Genomic DNA, 15,132 nt, shown 5'->3' with positions numbered 1-15,132 from the left:
CAAAGTGGATAACTTCACATTTATCCACATTAAATTGCATCTGCCATGAATTTGCCCACTCACCTAACCTATCCAAGTCACCCTGCATCCTCTTAGCATCCTCCTCACAGCTAACACTGCCACCCAGCTTCGTGTCATCCACAAACTTGGAGATGCTGCATTTAATTCCCTCATCCAAGTCATTAATATATATTGTAAACAACTGGGGTCCCAGCACTGAGCCTTGCGGTACCCCACTAGTCACCGCCTGCCATTCTGAAAAGGTCCCGTTTATTCCCACTCTTTACTTCCTGTCTGCTAACCAATTCTCCACCCACACCAATACCTTACCCCCAATACCGTGTGCTTTAAGTTTGCACACTAATCTCCTGTGTGGGACCTTGTCAAAAGCATTTTGAAAATCCAAATATACCACATCCACTGGTTCTCCCCTATCCACTCTATTAGTTACATCCTCAAAAAATTCTATGAGATTCGTCAGACATGATTTTCCTTTCACAAATCCATGCTGACTTTGTCCGATCATTTCACCGCTTTCCAAATGTGCTGTTATCACATCCTTGATAACTGACTCCAGCAGTTTCCCCACCACCGACGTTAGGCTAACCGGTCTATAATTCCCTGGTTTCTCTCTCCCTCCTTTTTTAAAAAGTGGGGTTACATTAGCCACCCTCCAATCCTCAGGAACTAGTCCAGAATCTAACGAGTTTTGAAAAATTATCAGTAATGCATCCACTATTTCTTGGGCTACCTCCCTAAGCACTCTAGGATGCAGACCATCCGGCCCTGGGGACTTATCTGCCTTCAATCCCTTCAATTTACCTAACACTACTTCCCTACTAACATGTATTTCGCTCAGTTCCTCCATCCCACTGGACCCTCTGTCCCCTACTATTTCTGGAAGATTATTTATGTCCTCCTTAGTGAAGACAGAACCAAAGTAATTATTCAATTGGTCTGCCATGTCCTTGCTCCCCATAATCAATTCACCTGATTACATATTGAATACTAAGGGACTGATTAGCCTACTCATGTTCCTTTAATGTTTTTAAGGCTGGCTTTGAGAACACTGATCTGGAGTTGCTCTTAGGTCAGACGGGGTAAGATGGCATTAATTAACCAAACTGAATTTTTCCACACTCTACTGACGCTTCATGGCCAAGTCCATCGATACTAGATTGTTCAGCTTTTTAATCCTCAAATTCACCGTTAATATCAAAACTTCATGGGCTATGGGTAACCCTAAGTAATTTCTAAAGTAAGTACATGTTCAGCACAACATTGTGGGCTGAAGGGCTTGTATCTATGTTTCTTAAATTTCACAGCCATGATAGGATTTGAATTTGGTTTCTGGATTGTTAGTTCGGATCACTGGATTAGATCAAGTTTTCAAGGGTCTTGTCCAAAACGTCGACTGTTTACTCTTTTCCATAGATTCTGCCTGACTTGCTGATTTCCTCCAGCATTTTGTGTGTTTTGCTTAGAATCAGAGTCTCCCTTGCTGACGGCCTGTCACGCCCCTATATCAAAATCCATGGATATGTCTTGCCCTGCTAGATGTATAGACAGGAGAGAGTAGCTCTTAGAGACCTCAATATCAACTCCAAACCTTATGAATTCTTGCAACATCATGTAAAGCATGGAGAAGGGAATCTAAAATTTAAAAAAATAGAAAATGCTAGAAATATTTAGCAGGCCTAACCACATTTGCTGGAACAGGAATAGAGTAAATGTTTCTGATCAGAGACCCTTCATCAGCTGATCCGAAACATTGACTATTTCTCTTTCCACATATTTCCACTAAGTATCTCCATAATTTTTAATTTTTGTTTTACATTTACAGCATTCTCAATTTTATTTGATTTTTCAAGGGCAAGAAAACAGGATTCCAACCAGCTGTCTTCCCTCAGCTGATCACTCATGTTGAATAACAGTTGGAAGAAGCACTGAAAGTAGTCAAATACAGCATACAAAAAGCAAAACGAAATGACTTCACAACCAGATGATCAGATCAGAGCTCTGCACTGCCACTACATTTAATTGTGAATGGTGGTGGACAGTTAAAAAGCTAATGGGAAAAAGAAAATCCTCATCCTCAACAATGAGGGCATACAACTACAAGAGCTGCTCCATCACAGTCTACCAACCTGTTGTATCTATAGAGTTTGCACTGATGATTGCATGGGTTTCCAACAATTTCTTCCTATCCCTAAAAGATGTGTGGTTTAATAAGTTAAATGGCCATTGTAAATTGCTGTAGTTTGAGAAAGAGTGATAGAGAGGATTTTATGGTTGGCATTGGAGTAAGGTTGCACCACTGTAACAGCAAGGCACAGCATGTACAGTAAGTGCTAAAGAAAGGTTGAAGCATTCACAAACATGTTCAGCCAGAAGTGATAAAAAAAAATGGTCTATCTCAGCCTCCTCCATTATTATAATCATGTTTAGCCAGTACTATTTACTGCACTCAAGAAACAGCTGAGAGCACTGTACACAGCATAGGGACTATGCACCAGTCAACAACCCACTGTGGTACTGAAGATCTGTGATCCAAAACCAAATGCATCTCGAGCCAAGCTGTTCCAGTATAGTTACAACTCTGGCATCTACGTAGCAATGTGAAAATTGCCCAGGTATGTCCAATTCACAAAAACAAAACAAATTCAATATGGTTAATTGTTAGCGACACACATAAAATGCTGAAGGAACTCGGCAGGACAGGCAGCATCTATGGAAAAGACTAAACAGTGGACTTTTTAGGCTGAGACTTGTTTGTGGTCATTTGACTAAGTATGGCATCAAAGTGCCCCAGTAAACTGAAGAGGTGTTAAAGGCACAAACAAGAAAATCTGAAGATGCTGGAAATCCAAAGCAACACACACAAACTGCTGGAGGAACTCGGCAAACCAGGCAGCATCTATGGAAAAGAGTAAACAGTTGATGTTTCAGGCTGAGACCCTTCGTCAGGACTGGAAAGGGACAGGAGAAGTCTGAGTAAGAAGGTAAGGGGAGGGGAGGAAGAAGTACAAGTGAAACCAGAGAGGAGGAGGGGGTGGTAAAGAGCTGGGAAGTTGATTGGTGGAAGAGATAGAGGGCTGGAGAAGGGGAAATCTGACAGAACAGAAGACCATGGAAGAAAGGGAAATGAGAGGAGCACCAGAGGGAGGTGATAGGCAGGTAAGGAGATAAGAAGAGAGTGGGAAACAGGAATGGGGAATGGTGAAGGAGGGTGGGGTGGCAATTAACAGAAGTTTGAGAAATCAATGTTCATGCCATCAGGCTGGAGGTTACCCAGACAAAATATAAGCTGTTGTTCCACCAACCTGAGAGTGGCCTCATTATGGCAGTAGAGGGAGCCACAAACTGAGATGTTGGAATGGGAATGGGAAATGGATGGCTACCGGGAGATCCCATTTTTTGTGATGGACAGGACAGAGGTGCTCGGTGAAGTGGTTGCCCAATCTGCATCAGGCCTCACTGACATACAGGAAGCCCACCGGGAGCTCCGGATACAGTAGATAACACCAACAGACTCACAGGTGAAGTGTTGTCTCATCTGGATGGACTGTTTAGGCCCTGAATGGTAGTGAGGAAGGAGGTGTAGGGGCAGGTGTAGCACTTGCTCCACTCGCAAGGTTAAGCGCCAGGAGCACCTAGGGAGTGATCCCTGCAGAGAGTGGGGTGGGCGGGGGGGGGGGAGGAGGGAAAAATGCACTTGGTGGTGGGATCCCACTGGAGATGATCGAAGTTTCGGAGAATTGTGGGCTGGACGCAAAAGCTACTGGGGTGGTAGGTGAGGACAAGAGGAGCCCTATCCTTGGTGTGGCGGTGGGAGGATGTGCACGAGAAGGAAGAGATGCAGGTGAGGGCAAAGTTAATGGTGGAGGAAGGGAAGCCCCTTTCTTTGAAGAAGGAGGACAATCTCAGTAGTTCTGGAATGAAAAGTATCCTGAGAGCAGATGGGGGAGAGATGGAGGAACTGAGTTAGGGGATGGTGTTAAAGGAAAACACTTGAATGATTGGGGTAACACCTCATATACAAAAGAAGATGGTTGACTGCCAGAAGGGAAATGTGCTACTTCCAGATTGCTGCAGAAGTTCCTTAGGGCAGTATCCTAGATGTATTCATCTCAGCTGTTTTACCAAACCTTTCTTCCACCATAAGATTAGAATGTTTTGCTAACGCTGTAGATTCAATTCCATCCCACATCTCCTTTGCAAAAAACCAATCTATTCCTGCATATATCATGTCCATGGGCTGACAAGTAACAGGTAATATTCATGCCACAAAAATGCCACACACTGACCATCTCAAATCATATAAAATCTTATTACCTACACTTGATATTCAATAGCCTGACCATCACCAAGCCCTATCATCAATAACCTATACATTAACATTGACCAGAAATTGAACTAGACTACCCATATAAAAATACTGCAGCTACTGTACAAGAACAGATCAGAGGCTGAGTTTGCTGTTATATGTAATTCATGTCCTGACACCCTAATTTGTTCCCTCTACCACTGGTGCATATTGACTGCGCTGTGTACCATCTACAAAATATACTGCATTTATTTGCCCAGACTACTCCAACAACACCACTCAAATTCTCATCCTCTATCATGAAAGAGGACAATGGCCGTAAGTTCCTGGGCAATTCATCACCCCCTTATTGAGGACCATAAGGTATCAGAGCAGAATTAGGCCATTCAACCCTTCAAGTATGCTCTGCCATTCCATCGTAGCTGATCCTGGATCGCACTCAACCCCGTACAATTAGGAACACACAATAAATGCTGGCATTGTAGCTGATATTCAAATGCCAAAAATGAATAAAAATGGAAATTGTATTTCATCTCAATTTGTAATCTCTGACCCAGCATATTCTTCACATTACTCTTAACGTCTAGCCAAGGCCAGTTGAATGTAGTGTATAAGGTCATTCTGAAAGCAGCCATTAAAATGAGATGCCAATCTGACAAACCTGCAGCAAAGGATAGTAAAATTAGAATGCAAAAGACAGAGCTAACAATCCTGCAAATTCAAAGTAAATTTATCATCAAAGTGCATATATGTCATCATATACAATCCTGAGATTCACTTTCTTATGGGCATACTCAATAAATCTATAATAGAATAACCATAATAGAGTCAATGAAAGACTGCACCAACTGGGCATTCAACCAGTATGCAAAAGACAAACTGTGCAAATACAAAAATAAAGTAATAATAATAATAATAAATAAATAAGCAATAAATATTGAGAACATGAAATGAAAAGTCCTTGAAAATAAGTCTACAGGTTGTGAGAACATTTCAGCGATGGGGCGAGTGAAGTTATCCACATTAGTTCAAGAGCCTGATGGCAGAGGGGTAATAACTACTCCCGAGCCTGGTGGCACGAGTCCTGCGGCTCCTGTACCTTCTACCTGATGGCAGCAGCGAGAAGATGGCCTGGATGGTGAAGGTCCCGGTTGATTGATGCTGCTTTGCTGAAATAACAGTTTGTGTAGATACGCTCAATGGTAGGGAGGGTTTTACTCGTAATGGACTGGGTAGCATCCATTACTTTATGTAGGATCTTCTGTTGAAAGGAATTTGTGTTTCCATACCTGGTTGTGATGCAGCTGGCTAATATGCTATCCGCCATAAATCTATAGAAGTTTATCAAAGTTTTAGGTGTCATGCTGAATCTTCGCAAACTCCTAAGGAACCTCCTCCACTTCAAAGAGAAAAGCCCTAGCTCACTCAACCTATCCTCATAAGACATGCTTTCCAATCCAGGTGGCATCCTGGTTAATGTCCTCTGCATCCTACATGTAAGCACTATCACAAAGAAGGCACAGCAATGCCTCTATTTTCTAAGAAGTTTGCGAAAATTCAACACATTATCTGAAACTCTGACAAACTTCGATACATAGGTGTGTGGTGAAGAGTACATTGACTGGATGCATTACAACCTGGTATGGAAACACCAATGCCCTTAAATGGAAAAGCCTACAAAATATATACAATCCAGTCCATCATGGATAAAGCCCTCCCCACCACTGAGTACATCTACAAGGCGCACTGTTGCAAGATAGCAGCATCCATCATCAAGGACTCCCACCATCCAGGCCATGCTCTCTTCTTGCTGTTGCCATCAGGAATGAGGTACAGGAGCCTCAGGACCCACACCATTAGGCTCAGGATCAGGTATTACTCCTCACACATCAGACTCTTGAACCCGAGGGGATAACTTCACTCATCCCAACACTGAACTCTTCCCAGAACCCATCAACTCACTTTCAAGGGCTCTTCATCTCAAGTTCTCAATATTTATTTCTTACTTATTATTTTGGTTTTTTTTGTACTTGCAGTTTGTAGTGTTTTGCACATTGATTGTCCATTTTGCGTGTGGTTTTTCATTGATTCTATTGTGTTTCTGTTTTTACTGTGAATGCCCGCAAGAAAATGAATCTCAGGGTTGGGATATGGAGACATACATGTACTTTGATAATAAATTTAATTTGAACTTCGAACAACCTGTATTGAGCCAGCTGTAAGGAGCAGTGTGTTTTAGGAAACAAAGGAAGGTTCAAATTCTGGCTGATTATAGCTTGTGAAATATCTTGGGCCTTTATTAAAGGCGATATAAAGTAGAAATAGATGTGGTGATGTGAATAATTATCCCATTTTGAAAATCATCTGAAAATATTGTTTAATCAATAAAAGCAACATTCCATTTTTGACTGAATAGGACAATTCTTGAAAAAAAATGTATTACATATGAAACCTGTGATGAAATTGCAGTGAATAGCTGAACCAGTCCTTCTTTATATATTTGTTCATTAGTTCACTAGGCTGTCACTGGCAAAGTCAGTGTTCATTGTCATCCAGGTGGGGTCTGGAGTCAAGTATACATACCCACTCCCCAACATTCAAATATCTGATTTACAAATGCCCAGGTGTGCACATGGCTACCCAGTGGCTGTGTTTTTTTCCTAACATTTTAATTCAGTGTAGGCATTCATAACCAGTGTGTGGAAATTGGAGAGCAAGACAGGTGCTGTAGTAGTGCAGCTGTCTCAAAGCAACAGCAATTCCTCTTTAATCCTGCCCTTTGATGCTGGCAGTGCAGAGATTGCACATTCTTCCTGTGACTGCATGAGCTTCCCCATGTACACTGGTTTCATCACATATACCAAACATGTGTTGGTTGTTAAGGTTAATTCATTGCTGTAAATTGCCCCTAGGGTAATTTAATAGTTAATATGAATGGCAGAAGGATCAGAGGGAGAAGAAGGGGACACAAATGAGAGAATAGTTTACAGGAAAGTCTGTGTGGGAATGGGACTGCATATTCAGCAGTGTCTTCTTTGTGTAGGTATACTGAGTGCATACCCTGAATGGGTACCCTGTTTTCTTTCTGTAGGTATACCGAGTGTGTACCCAGAGAGGGCACCATGTCTGCTTTGTGTAGGTATACTGAGTGTGTACCCTGAATGGACACCTTGTTTTCTTTGTGTAGGTATACTGAGGGTGTACCCTAACTGGGCACCATGTCTGCTTTGTGTAGGTATACTGAGTGTGTACCCTGTCTGCTTTGTGTAGGTATACTGTGTGTGTACCCTGAGAGGGCACCATGTCTGCTTTGTGTAGGTATACTGAGTGTGTACCCTGTTTTCTTTGTGTAGGTATACCGAGTGTGTACCCTGACTGGGCACCATGTCTGCTTTGTGTAGGTATACTGAGTGTGTACCCTGTCTGCTTTGTGTAGGTATACTGTGTGTGTACCCTGAGAGGGCACCATGTCTGCTTTGTGTAGGTATACTGAGTGTGTACCCTGAGAGGGCACCATGTCTGCTTTGTGTAGGTATACTGAGTGTGTACCCTGAGAGGGCACCATGTCTGCTTTGTGTAGGTATACTGAGTGTGTACCCTGTTTTCTTTGTGTAGGTATACCGAGTGTGTACCCAGAGAGGGCACCATGTCTGCTTTGTGTAGGTATACTGAGTATGTACCCTGTCTGCTTTGTGTAGGTATACTGAGTGTGTACCCTGAATGGACACCTTGTTTTCTTTGTGTAGGTATACTGAGGGTGTACCCTGACTGGGCACCATGTCTGCTTTGTGTAGGTATACTGAGTGTGTACCCTGTCTGCTTTGTGTAGGTATACTGTGTGTGTACCCTGAGAGGGCACCATGTCTGCTTTGTGTAGGTATACTGAGTGTGTACCCTGTCTGCTTTGTGTAGGTATACTGTGTGTGTACCCTGAGAGGGCACCATGTCTGCTTTGTGTAGGTATACTGAGTGTGTACCCTGAATGGACACCTTGTTTTCTTTGTGTAGGTATACTGAGGGTGTACCCTGACTGGGCACCATGTCTGCTTTGTGTAGGTATACTGAGTGTGTACCCTGTCTGCTTTGTGTAGGTATACTGTGTATGAACCCTAACTGGGCACCTTGTCTTCTTTGTGTAGGTATACTGAGTGGGTACCCTGAATGGGCACCTTGTTTTCTTTCTGTAGATATACTGAGTATGTACCCTGAGTGGGCAGCTTGTCTTTATCACCTTGAAAGGCAGTAAGTGTAGTGGTGAAAAATTATCTTAGGCTGATACATCATGTTGTAGAAATTTAATCAAATTGTGTCAAGCTAAGAAATATAAAAGGGCAGAAAATAAGATAAGAGTAAGAGTTATTTCTAGACCACATAGTAGTGTTTGTAATGTGCAACGTGGCCTAAATTGGGGTAATAGAAATGTGTGAGACAGGAGTAATACAGTAATCATAAAAGCCTTCAATCTGCTTAAAGACTGACATATAAAATTTATTGAAATAAATTTGGAAATAAATTCATGGAATATATACATGATGCTTTACTAGATCACTATTTTGAGCAACAATTAGGGAAATAGTAGGTTGAATCTTATTTTGTGCAACAGGAAAGGGTTAACTGATAATATAGTTGTCAAGGGTCCTTTAGGGAAAAATAGCCATAAAAATGGTAGAAGAAGAAATATGCCTGGGGATTATAAGTATTTTAGGAACCCAGCAAAGGAGGACCAGGAAGGGAAGGAGTACTTGCAGGGGGTTCTGATATGTTTGTTCCATTGAAGCAACAAAAGAATGATAGGGTGAAGGAACCAAGGAAGACAAGAGATGTGGAACATCTAGTCAAGAGGAAGAAAGGTGATTACTTAAGGTTTAGGAAGCAAAGACCAGACAGGGCTCTACACAGTTAAAAGGTAGCTCATTAGGAAACAGGTTAAGAATGGGCTTAGGAGAGGTTGCAGGTAAAGCTCTTGGCGAGTAGGATTAAGGAAAACCCAAGATGTTTGATACCTACGTGAAGAACAGAGGGATGCAGAGTGAAGGTAGGACTGATCAGGGATAGAAAATGTGCTTGGAGTTGGAAGAGGCTGGGGAAGACCTTAATGAAAACCTGGCTTCAGTATTCACCAAGAGGGCCACTGGCAACTGTGCAGCCAGCATGAAACAATATGATATCTAGAACATGTCGATATTAAGAAAGAAGAACAGCTGGAACTTTTGAAAAACATTAGGATAGATAAGTCCCCAGGACTGGACAGGATGTACCCCAATTTATTAGGGGAAGAAAAGGAAGAGATTGCTACAGTTTTGGCAATGATCTTTGAGTTCCTACTGGCCAAAGGTGTAGTACTAGAGGAGTGGAAGATAGCAAACCTTATTCCTTTCTTCAAGAAAGAGAGTTGAGGTATCTCTGGGAATCATAGATCAGTGAGTCTTACTTTACTGGCAAGATTCTTAGAGATAGGATTTACAAGCATTTAGAGAAGCCTAAGATGAGCAGTGAGCATGGCTTTGTGAGGGGCAGGTAGTGCCCCACAAGACTGATTGAATCCTTTGAGGATATGATAAAGCACATTGATGAAGATAGAGTAGTTGCTGTCATGTATATGAATGTTACTAAGTTTGATAAGGTTGCAAATGGTAGGCCCATTCAGAAAGTCAGAAAGCATGGGATAGAGCAAAACTTGGGTTGGGTGTGTGGATTCAGACTTGCCTTGCCCACAGAAGACAGGGTGTTTGGAGATGAATCAGATTTTGTCTGGGGACAGTGACCAGTGATCTATTCTGGTGCCCCTGCTCTTTGTGATGTACATAAGTGATTTAAATGAGTAAGTGTAAGAGTGAGTTAGTAAGCTTGCAGATGACATGAAGGTTGGCTGTGTTGTGGAAAGAGTAGACGTATGTTGAAGGGTACAACAGAACATTAATATGATGTAGGGCTGGGCTGAGAAGTGGCAATAGGATTCAACCCATAAAGATATAAGGTGATTCATTTTGGATGATCAAATATGAAGGCAGAATACACGGTTATAGCAGGATTTCTGGCAATGTAGAGGGACAGAGGAATCTTGGGGTTCAAGTCCACAGAACCTCAAAGTTGATAGGGTTGTTAAAAAGGCATGTGGAATGTTGGCCTTTATTAATCAGGGGACTGAGTTCAATAGCTACAAGGTAATGTTGCAGCTCTATATTAATATGCCATATTTAAGTTTGCTGTTGACACCACTGTCATAGAGTGAATCACAGGTGTTGACAAATCAGTATGTAGGAGGGAGATTGGAAACCTGGCTGACTGGTCCCATAACAACAAGCTCTCACTCAATGACAGCAAGAACAAGGAGCTGATTATTGACTTCAGGGGAGGGAACCAGGGGTCCATAAGCCAGTCCTCATCAGAGGTGGAGAGGGTCAGCAACTTTTAAATTCCTTGGTGTTATTATTTCTGGGCCCAGCATGCAAGTGCAATTACAAAAAAAGCATAGCAGCACCTCTACTTCCTTAGGAATTTGTGAAGATTCAGCATCACATCTACAACTTTGAGAACTTCTATAGATGTGTAGTGGAGAATGTATTGACTAACTTCCTCACAGCCTGGTATGGAAACACAAATGCCCTTGAATGAAAAATCCTACAAAGAGTAGTGGATATGGTCCAGTCCACCATGGGTTTAGCCCTTCCCACCACTGAGCACATCTACACAAAGTATCAGCGCAGGAAAGCAGCATCCATCATCAGGGACCCTCACCAATCAGGACATGCTCTCTTCCTGCTGTTGGCGTCAGGAAGAAGGTACAAGAGCCTCAGGACCCACACCACCAGGTTCAGGAATAGTTATTACTCCCTCAACTATCAGGTTCTTGCACCAAAGGGGATAACTTTACTTGCCCCATCATTGAAATGTTCCCACAACATTTGGACTCAATTTCATCTCAGGCTCTCGATATTTATTGGCTTATTTATTTATTATTATTATTTCTTTCTTCTAGTATTTGCACAGTTTGTTGTCTTTCACACACTGGTTGAACACCCAGGTTGGTGCATGCAGTCCCTCATTGATTCTATTGTGGTTATTATTCTATTACGGATTTATTGAGTGTGCCCATACTAAAGTGAATCTTAGGGTTGTAATAAATGTACTTCGAATTTTGAAACTGACCACACGAAGTTTTGTGTTCAGTTCTGGTTGCCTCATTATTGGAAGGGTACAGAAGCTTTGGAGAGAGTACAGAGGAGATTTACCAGGATGTTGCCTGGATTAGACAGCATGTCTTGTGAGGACAACTTGAGCAGGCTAAGGCTTTTTCTCTTTGGAGCAACAGAGGATGAGAAGTGACTTGATGAAGGATGAACAAGTGATGAGAGGCTACAAGATGATAGGAGGCATAGTTCGAATGGCCAGCCAGGGTGGAAATGACTAATAAGTGAGGCATAATTTTAAGGTGATTGGGGGGAAGTATGGTGGGGATGTCAGAGATTGTGAGATTGTGTTTTTTCCGCCACGCAGAGAGAATGGGAGGTGCATGTAACATACTGCCAGGAGTGTGGAAGAGGCAGGTACGTTAGGGACATTTGAGAAACTCTTAGTGAGACATTTGGATGGTATAAAAATGGAGGGCTATGTGGGAGGGGGGGATGGGTTAGGTTGATCTTAGAGTAAGTTAAAAGGTTTTCACAACATCTATGTTCTAAGAAGTAACCTAGAATGCAGCAGGAGACTGATGAGAATTTTTTTAAATGGCTTATAAGAGCTTTTAAATAAAAAAAAGGCTGAAGAGAGAAAGTGTGTCTTACAGTGACAGAGAATTCATAATGTGGGAATAAGGAATAACGAATAACAGGAACTAAGTAATTACTTTGCACCATCCTCACAAAAGACACACAAGACCTGCAATCTGTAATACAGAATCAAAGTCAGAGTCAAGTTTATTTGTCATACACACAAGTACAGGTATATACACAGGTGCAATGAAAAACTTACTTGCATCAGCAGCAGACAGCATTAGAGACAACATTCATAAAAAAGAACTTAAATTCAACATAAATTGTATGAAATTATAAAAGAAAGAGCACAATTAAAACAGAACAAGGGTACTCAGAGAAAGAGAAAATGAAGGATCTAAGTATTAGTCAAAAATAGGACCAGAGCTGACATAAATTTAGGATAAAAGTTTAGAGGGGATTTCTCACCCAGAATGTGGTTACAATCTGGAATGTACTGTCTGTGTGGGTGGTGGAGGCAGGTAGAAATGTCTAGAAAAGCACTTGAATCATCAATGCAAAGGAGACTGCTGATTAAATGCTGATAAATGACATTAATAATAGCTAGGCATTTGTTGTCCGGTGTGGACAGAATTAGCTAAAGGGCCTATTTCTGTGCTGCATATGTACCTGCGACTTTATCAATCGTGACCTTAATGAAAGGCACAGCAAGGCAGACAAGCCAAATGCCTACTCATGGTTCTATTTCCAGTGTTTTCATGTGCATTACCTGTGGATAAATTGAGCAGTATTGAACGTGGGCACATTGATCAACGTGTGTCTTGAACGTGTGTGTAGGGCGAGAGTGTACATAGTACAATGTGAACTATGTACAATTACATATAACAGTGTGCACAGGGCTGGGTGTACAGCAAGTGACTCATTGCACAATTGCTACAGTACATTTAAGCAGCGTGCACTGTGCCGGGGTAGTTGGGCTGCAGTACAGTAAAGCGGCGTTTACTGTGAAGGGCATTTGGGCCCTTCTGCTACAATAGGTACAGTACATTTAAGCAGCGTTTACTATTTGGCCCCTCTGCTGCAAATGTTACAGTGTGCACTGTGAAGAGTAGTTGGGCCCCTCTGTTGCAATCGCTGCAGTACATTCGATAGCGTGTGCTGTCAGCGGGAGTTGGGCCCCTCTGCTGCAATAGTTGCAACGCAGTAAGCAGCGTGCACTGTAAGGGAGGATTCAGTACCTTCTGTGCCTTGAGGATCCTTCCTGAGGCAGCGCGTTCTAAGGCGACATCTCGTGGCTTCATTTCGAATCCGGAGAAAACATAAACCGCTTGTCTCATATTTAAGGGCAAACACTGCTTTGCGAAAAATATAGGTCAAGCAATCATTGATTCCTTTTTCAAAACGTCATTCACAAATGTTCCACTCAACTCATGTTGAAGCCGTGCTCCGATTTTATATTTTCTTATTAGCATATTTCCCACAATGCATCACTTACTTAGTTTATTTCACGCGAAAGTTGGACAAATATACCTATTATTTCTTGTTATAAATGAATAAAGAACTTCTATTTTATCGTTCGCTTCAAAGTATATGGCAACTAAATATAGACATTAAAACTAAAATGTGTACTGAATGTTGGAGGTTTATATACCGAGGGAACGGTTCTTTCTTTCGACCGGTCCGATGGTAGTGGGTTATCGTTGATATTTGCTTACAAAGTCAGTTACAGATTTCCTTGTTCGCTCTCACCCCTCCCCTCTCACTACTGCACTTGAGCGGTCTTTTTATTGCCAGAAAATCCCTAAGTATGTTACTTTTCCTCTTGTTCAGCCTAAATATTTTTCTTACCATTTAAATCAACTTAGACCATTAAATATTATGAACACAATTCACTTGTACCTCTCCGTCCAAGATTCTGACAATGCGACGATGCTCCACAAGGTTGCGTCTACTTTACTCCCTGGACACTCGTGACCGGGTAGCGGGATTCTGCTCTGACTCCATCTACAAGTTTGTAGGCGGTAACGGCAAATAACGACGAGTCGGAGCAGAGGAAGGAGATAGAATTATTAATGTCACGGTCCCTCACTTTTCCCTCAAGGTCAACAAAGCAAAAGAGCTGGTTAACTTCAGGAAGGGTGATAGTGCTCATGCTCCTGTCTTCATCAATCGTACCGAGTTTGAGAGGGTTGAGAGCTCTATGTTCCTCCGAGTGGAGATCACTTTTCCTGGTCTAACTATGCAGATCTCAGGTCAAGAAAGCTCATCAACACCACTAATCCCTCAGGAGGCGAAAGAAATTATTACCAATTTTTTATTGATGCACCAGAGAAAGCGTCTCATCCGGACGCATTACAGTTTATTCTGCATTCTTTTGTTTTACCTTGTACTATCTCAATGCGCTGCGAAACAAAATGATCTGTATGAGCAGTATACGAGACAAGCTTTTCACTGTACCAATTATTTTCCCCTTAACTTATGCATTTTCTATCCTTTCCGTCTTTCTCCTTTCCCTTCTTTCTCCCTCCCTTCCTCTCACATCCTTCTGCTCCAGCTCTTTATCAATCTTCATCCCATTCTACCTCCACTCTAATTCGCCCTTCACTGCTCAACACAGTCCCTCCTCAGCAAGGTTTGGGTTAATAAGTCAAAGTCAAAGTCTGTCCCGAGCCTTTGTGGCGCATCAGGCCGGCGCTCACGCCCGTTTCTGTGGCGTGAAGCGACTGAGAGTACGAGACTAACTCCCCCCACCCCGCCCCCCGGATAGGACGCCAGTCTATCGCGAGGTTAACCCCCAGCATTTGCCGGTACCCATTTCAAGTGGGTGGACTGGAGCACTGTGTAATAAAGAGCAAACTAATTGAACCTTTGATACAAATCCCCCCGGATTGCTCATGGTCTTTCAGTGTGGAGCACGAATCTCTCCGTCACCACTGCTGTTGACTCAGTAAGTTTCATCCTCTCTTCGCAGTACATTTGCTTCCCACGCCACGATATCGTCAGCCATGTGAGACGGAAAACTTAATAATGCATAACATCTATTACTTGAACATAATGTGCAAGAACGGGAATAGTCTGTACAGCCCAGCAAAT

At 42.3% G+C, this 15,132-nt stretch overlaps 1 protein-coding gene across 1 annotated transcript in view; it reads right to left on the bottom strand.

Annotated features, from left to right (window-relative positions):
- Positions 1-13,466, bottom strand: part of ezh2 (enhancer of zeste 2 polycomb repressive complex 2 subunit) — a 144,623-nt gene extending 131,157 nt beyond the window's left edge. The window contains exon 1 of the mRNA XM_063044000.1: positions 13,278-13,466. Coding sequence (XP_062900070.1) covers positions 13,278-13,376 — 99 coding nt within the window. The 5' untranslated portion in view covers positions 13,377-13,466. The remainder of the gene's footprint in view (positions 1-13,277) is intronic.
- Positions 13,467-15,132: the final 1,666 nt, after the last annotated feature.

This window comes from Mobula hypostoma, chromosome 3 (genome assembly GCF_963921235.1).
Source record: "Mobula hypostoma chromosome 3, sMobHyp1.1, whole genome shotgun sequence".
Taxonomy (NCBI): domain Eukaryota; kingdom Metazoa; phylum Chordata; class Chondrichthyes; order Myliobatiformes; family Myliobatidae; genus Mobula; species Mobula hypostoma.
The sequence above is the reverse complement of the archived record's forward strand: the minus strand, read 5'-3'. Positions and strand labels throughout refer to the sequence as shown.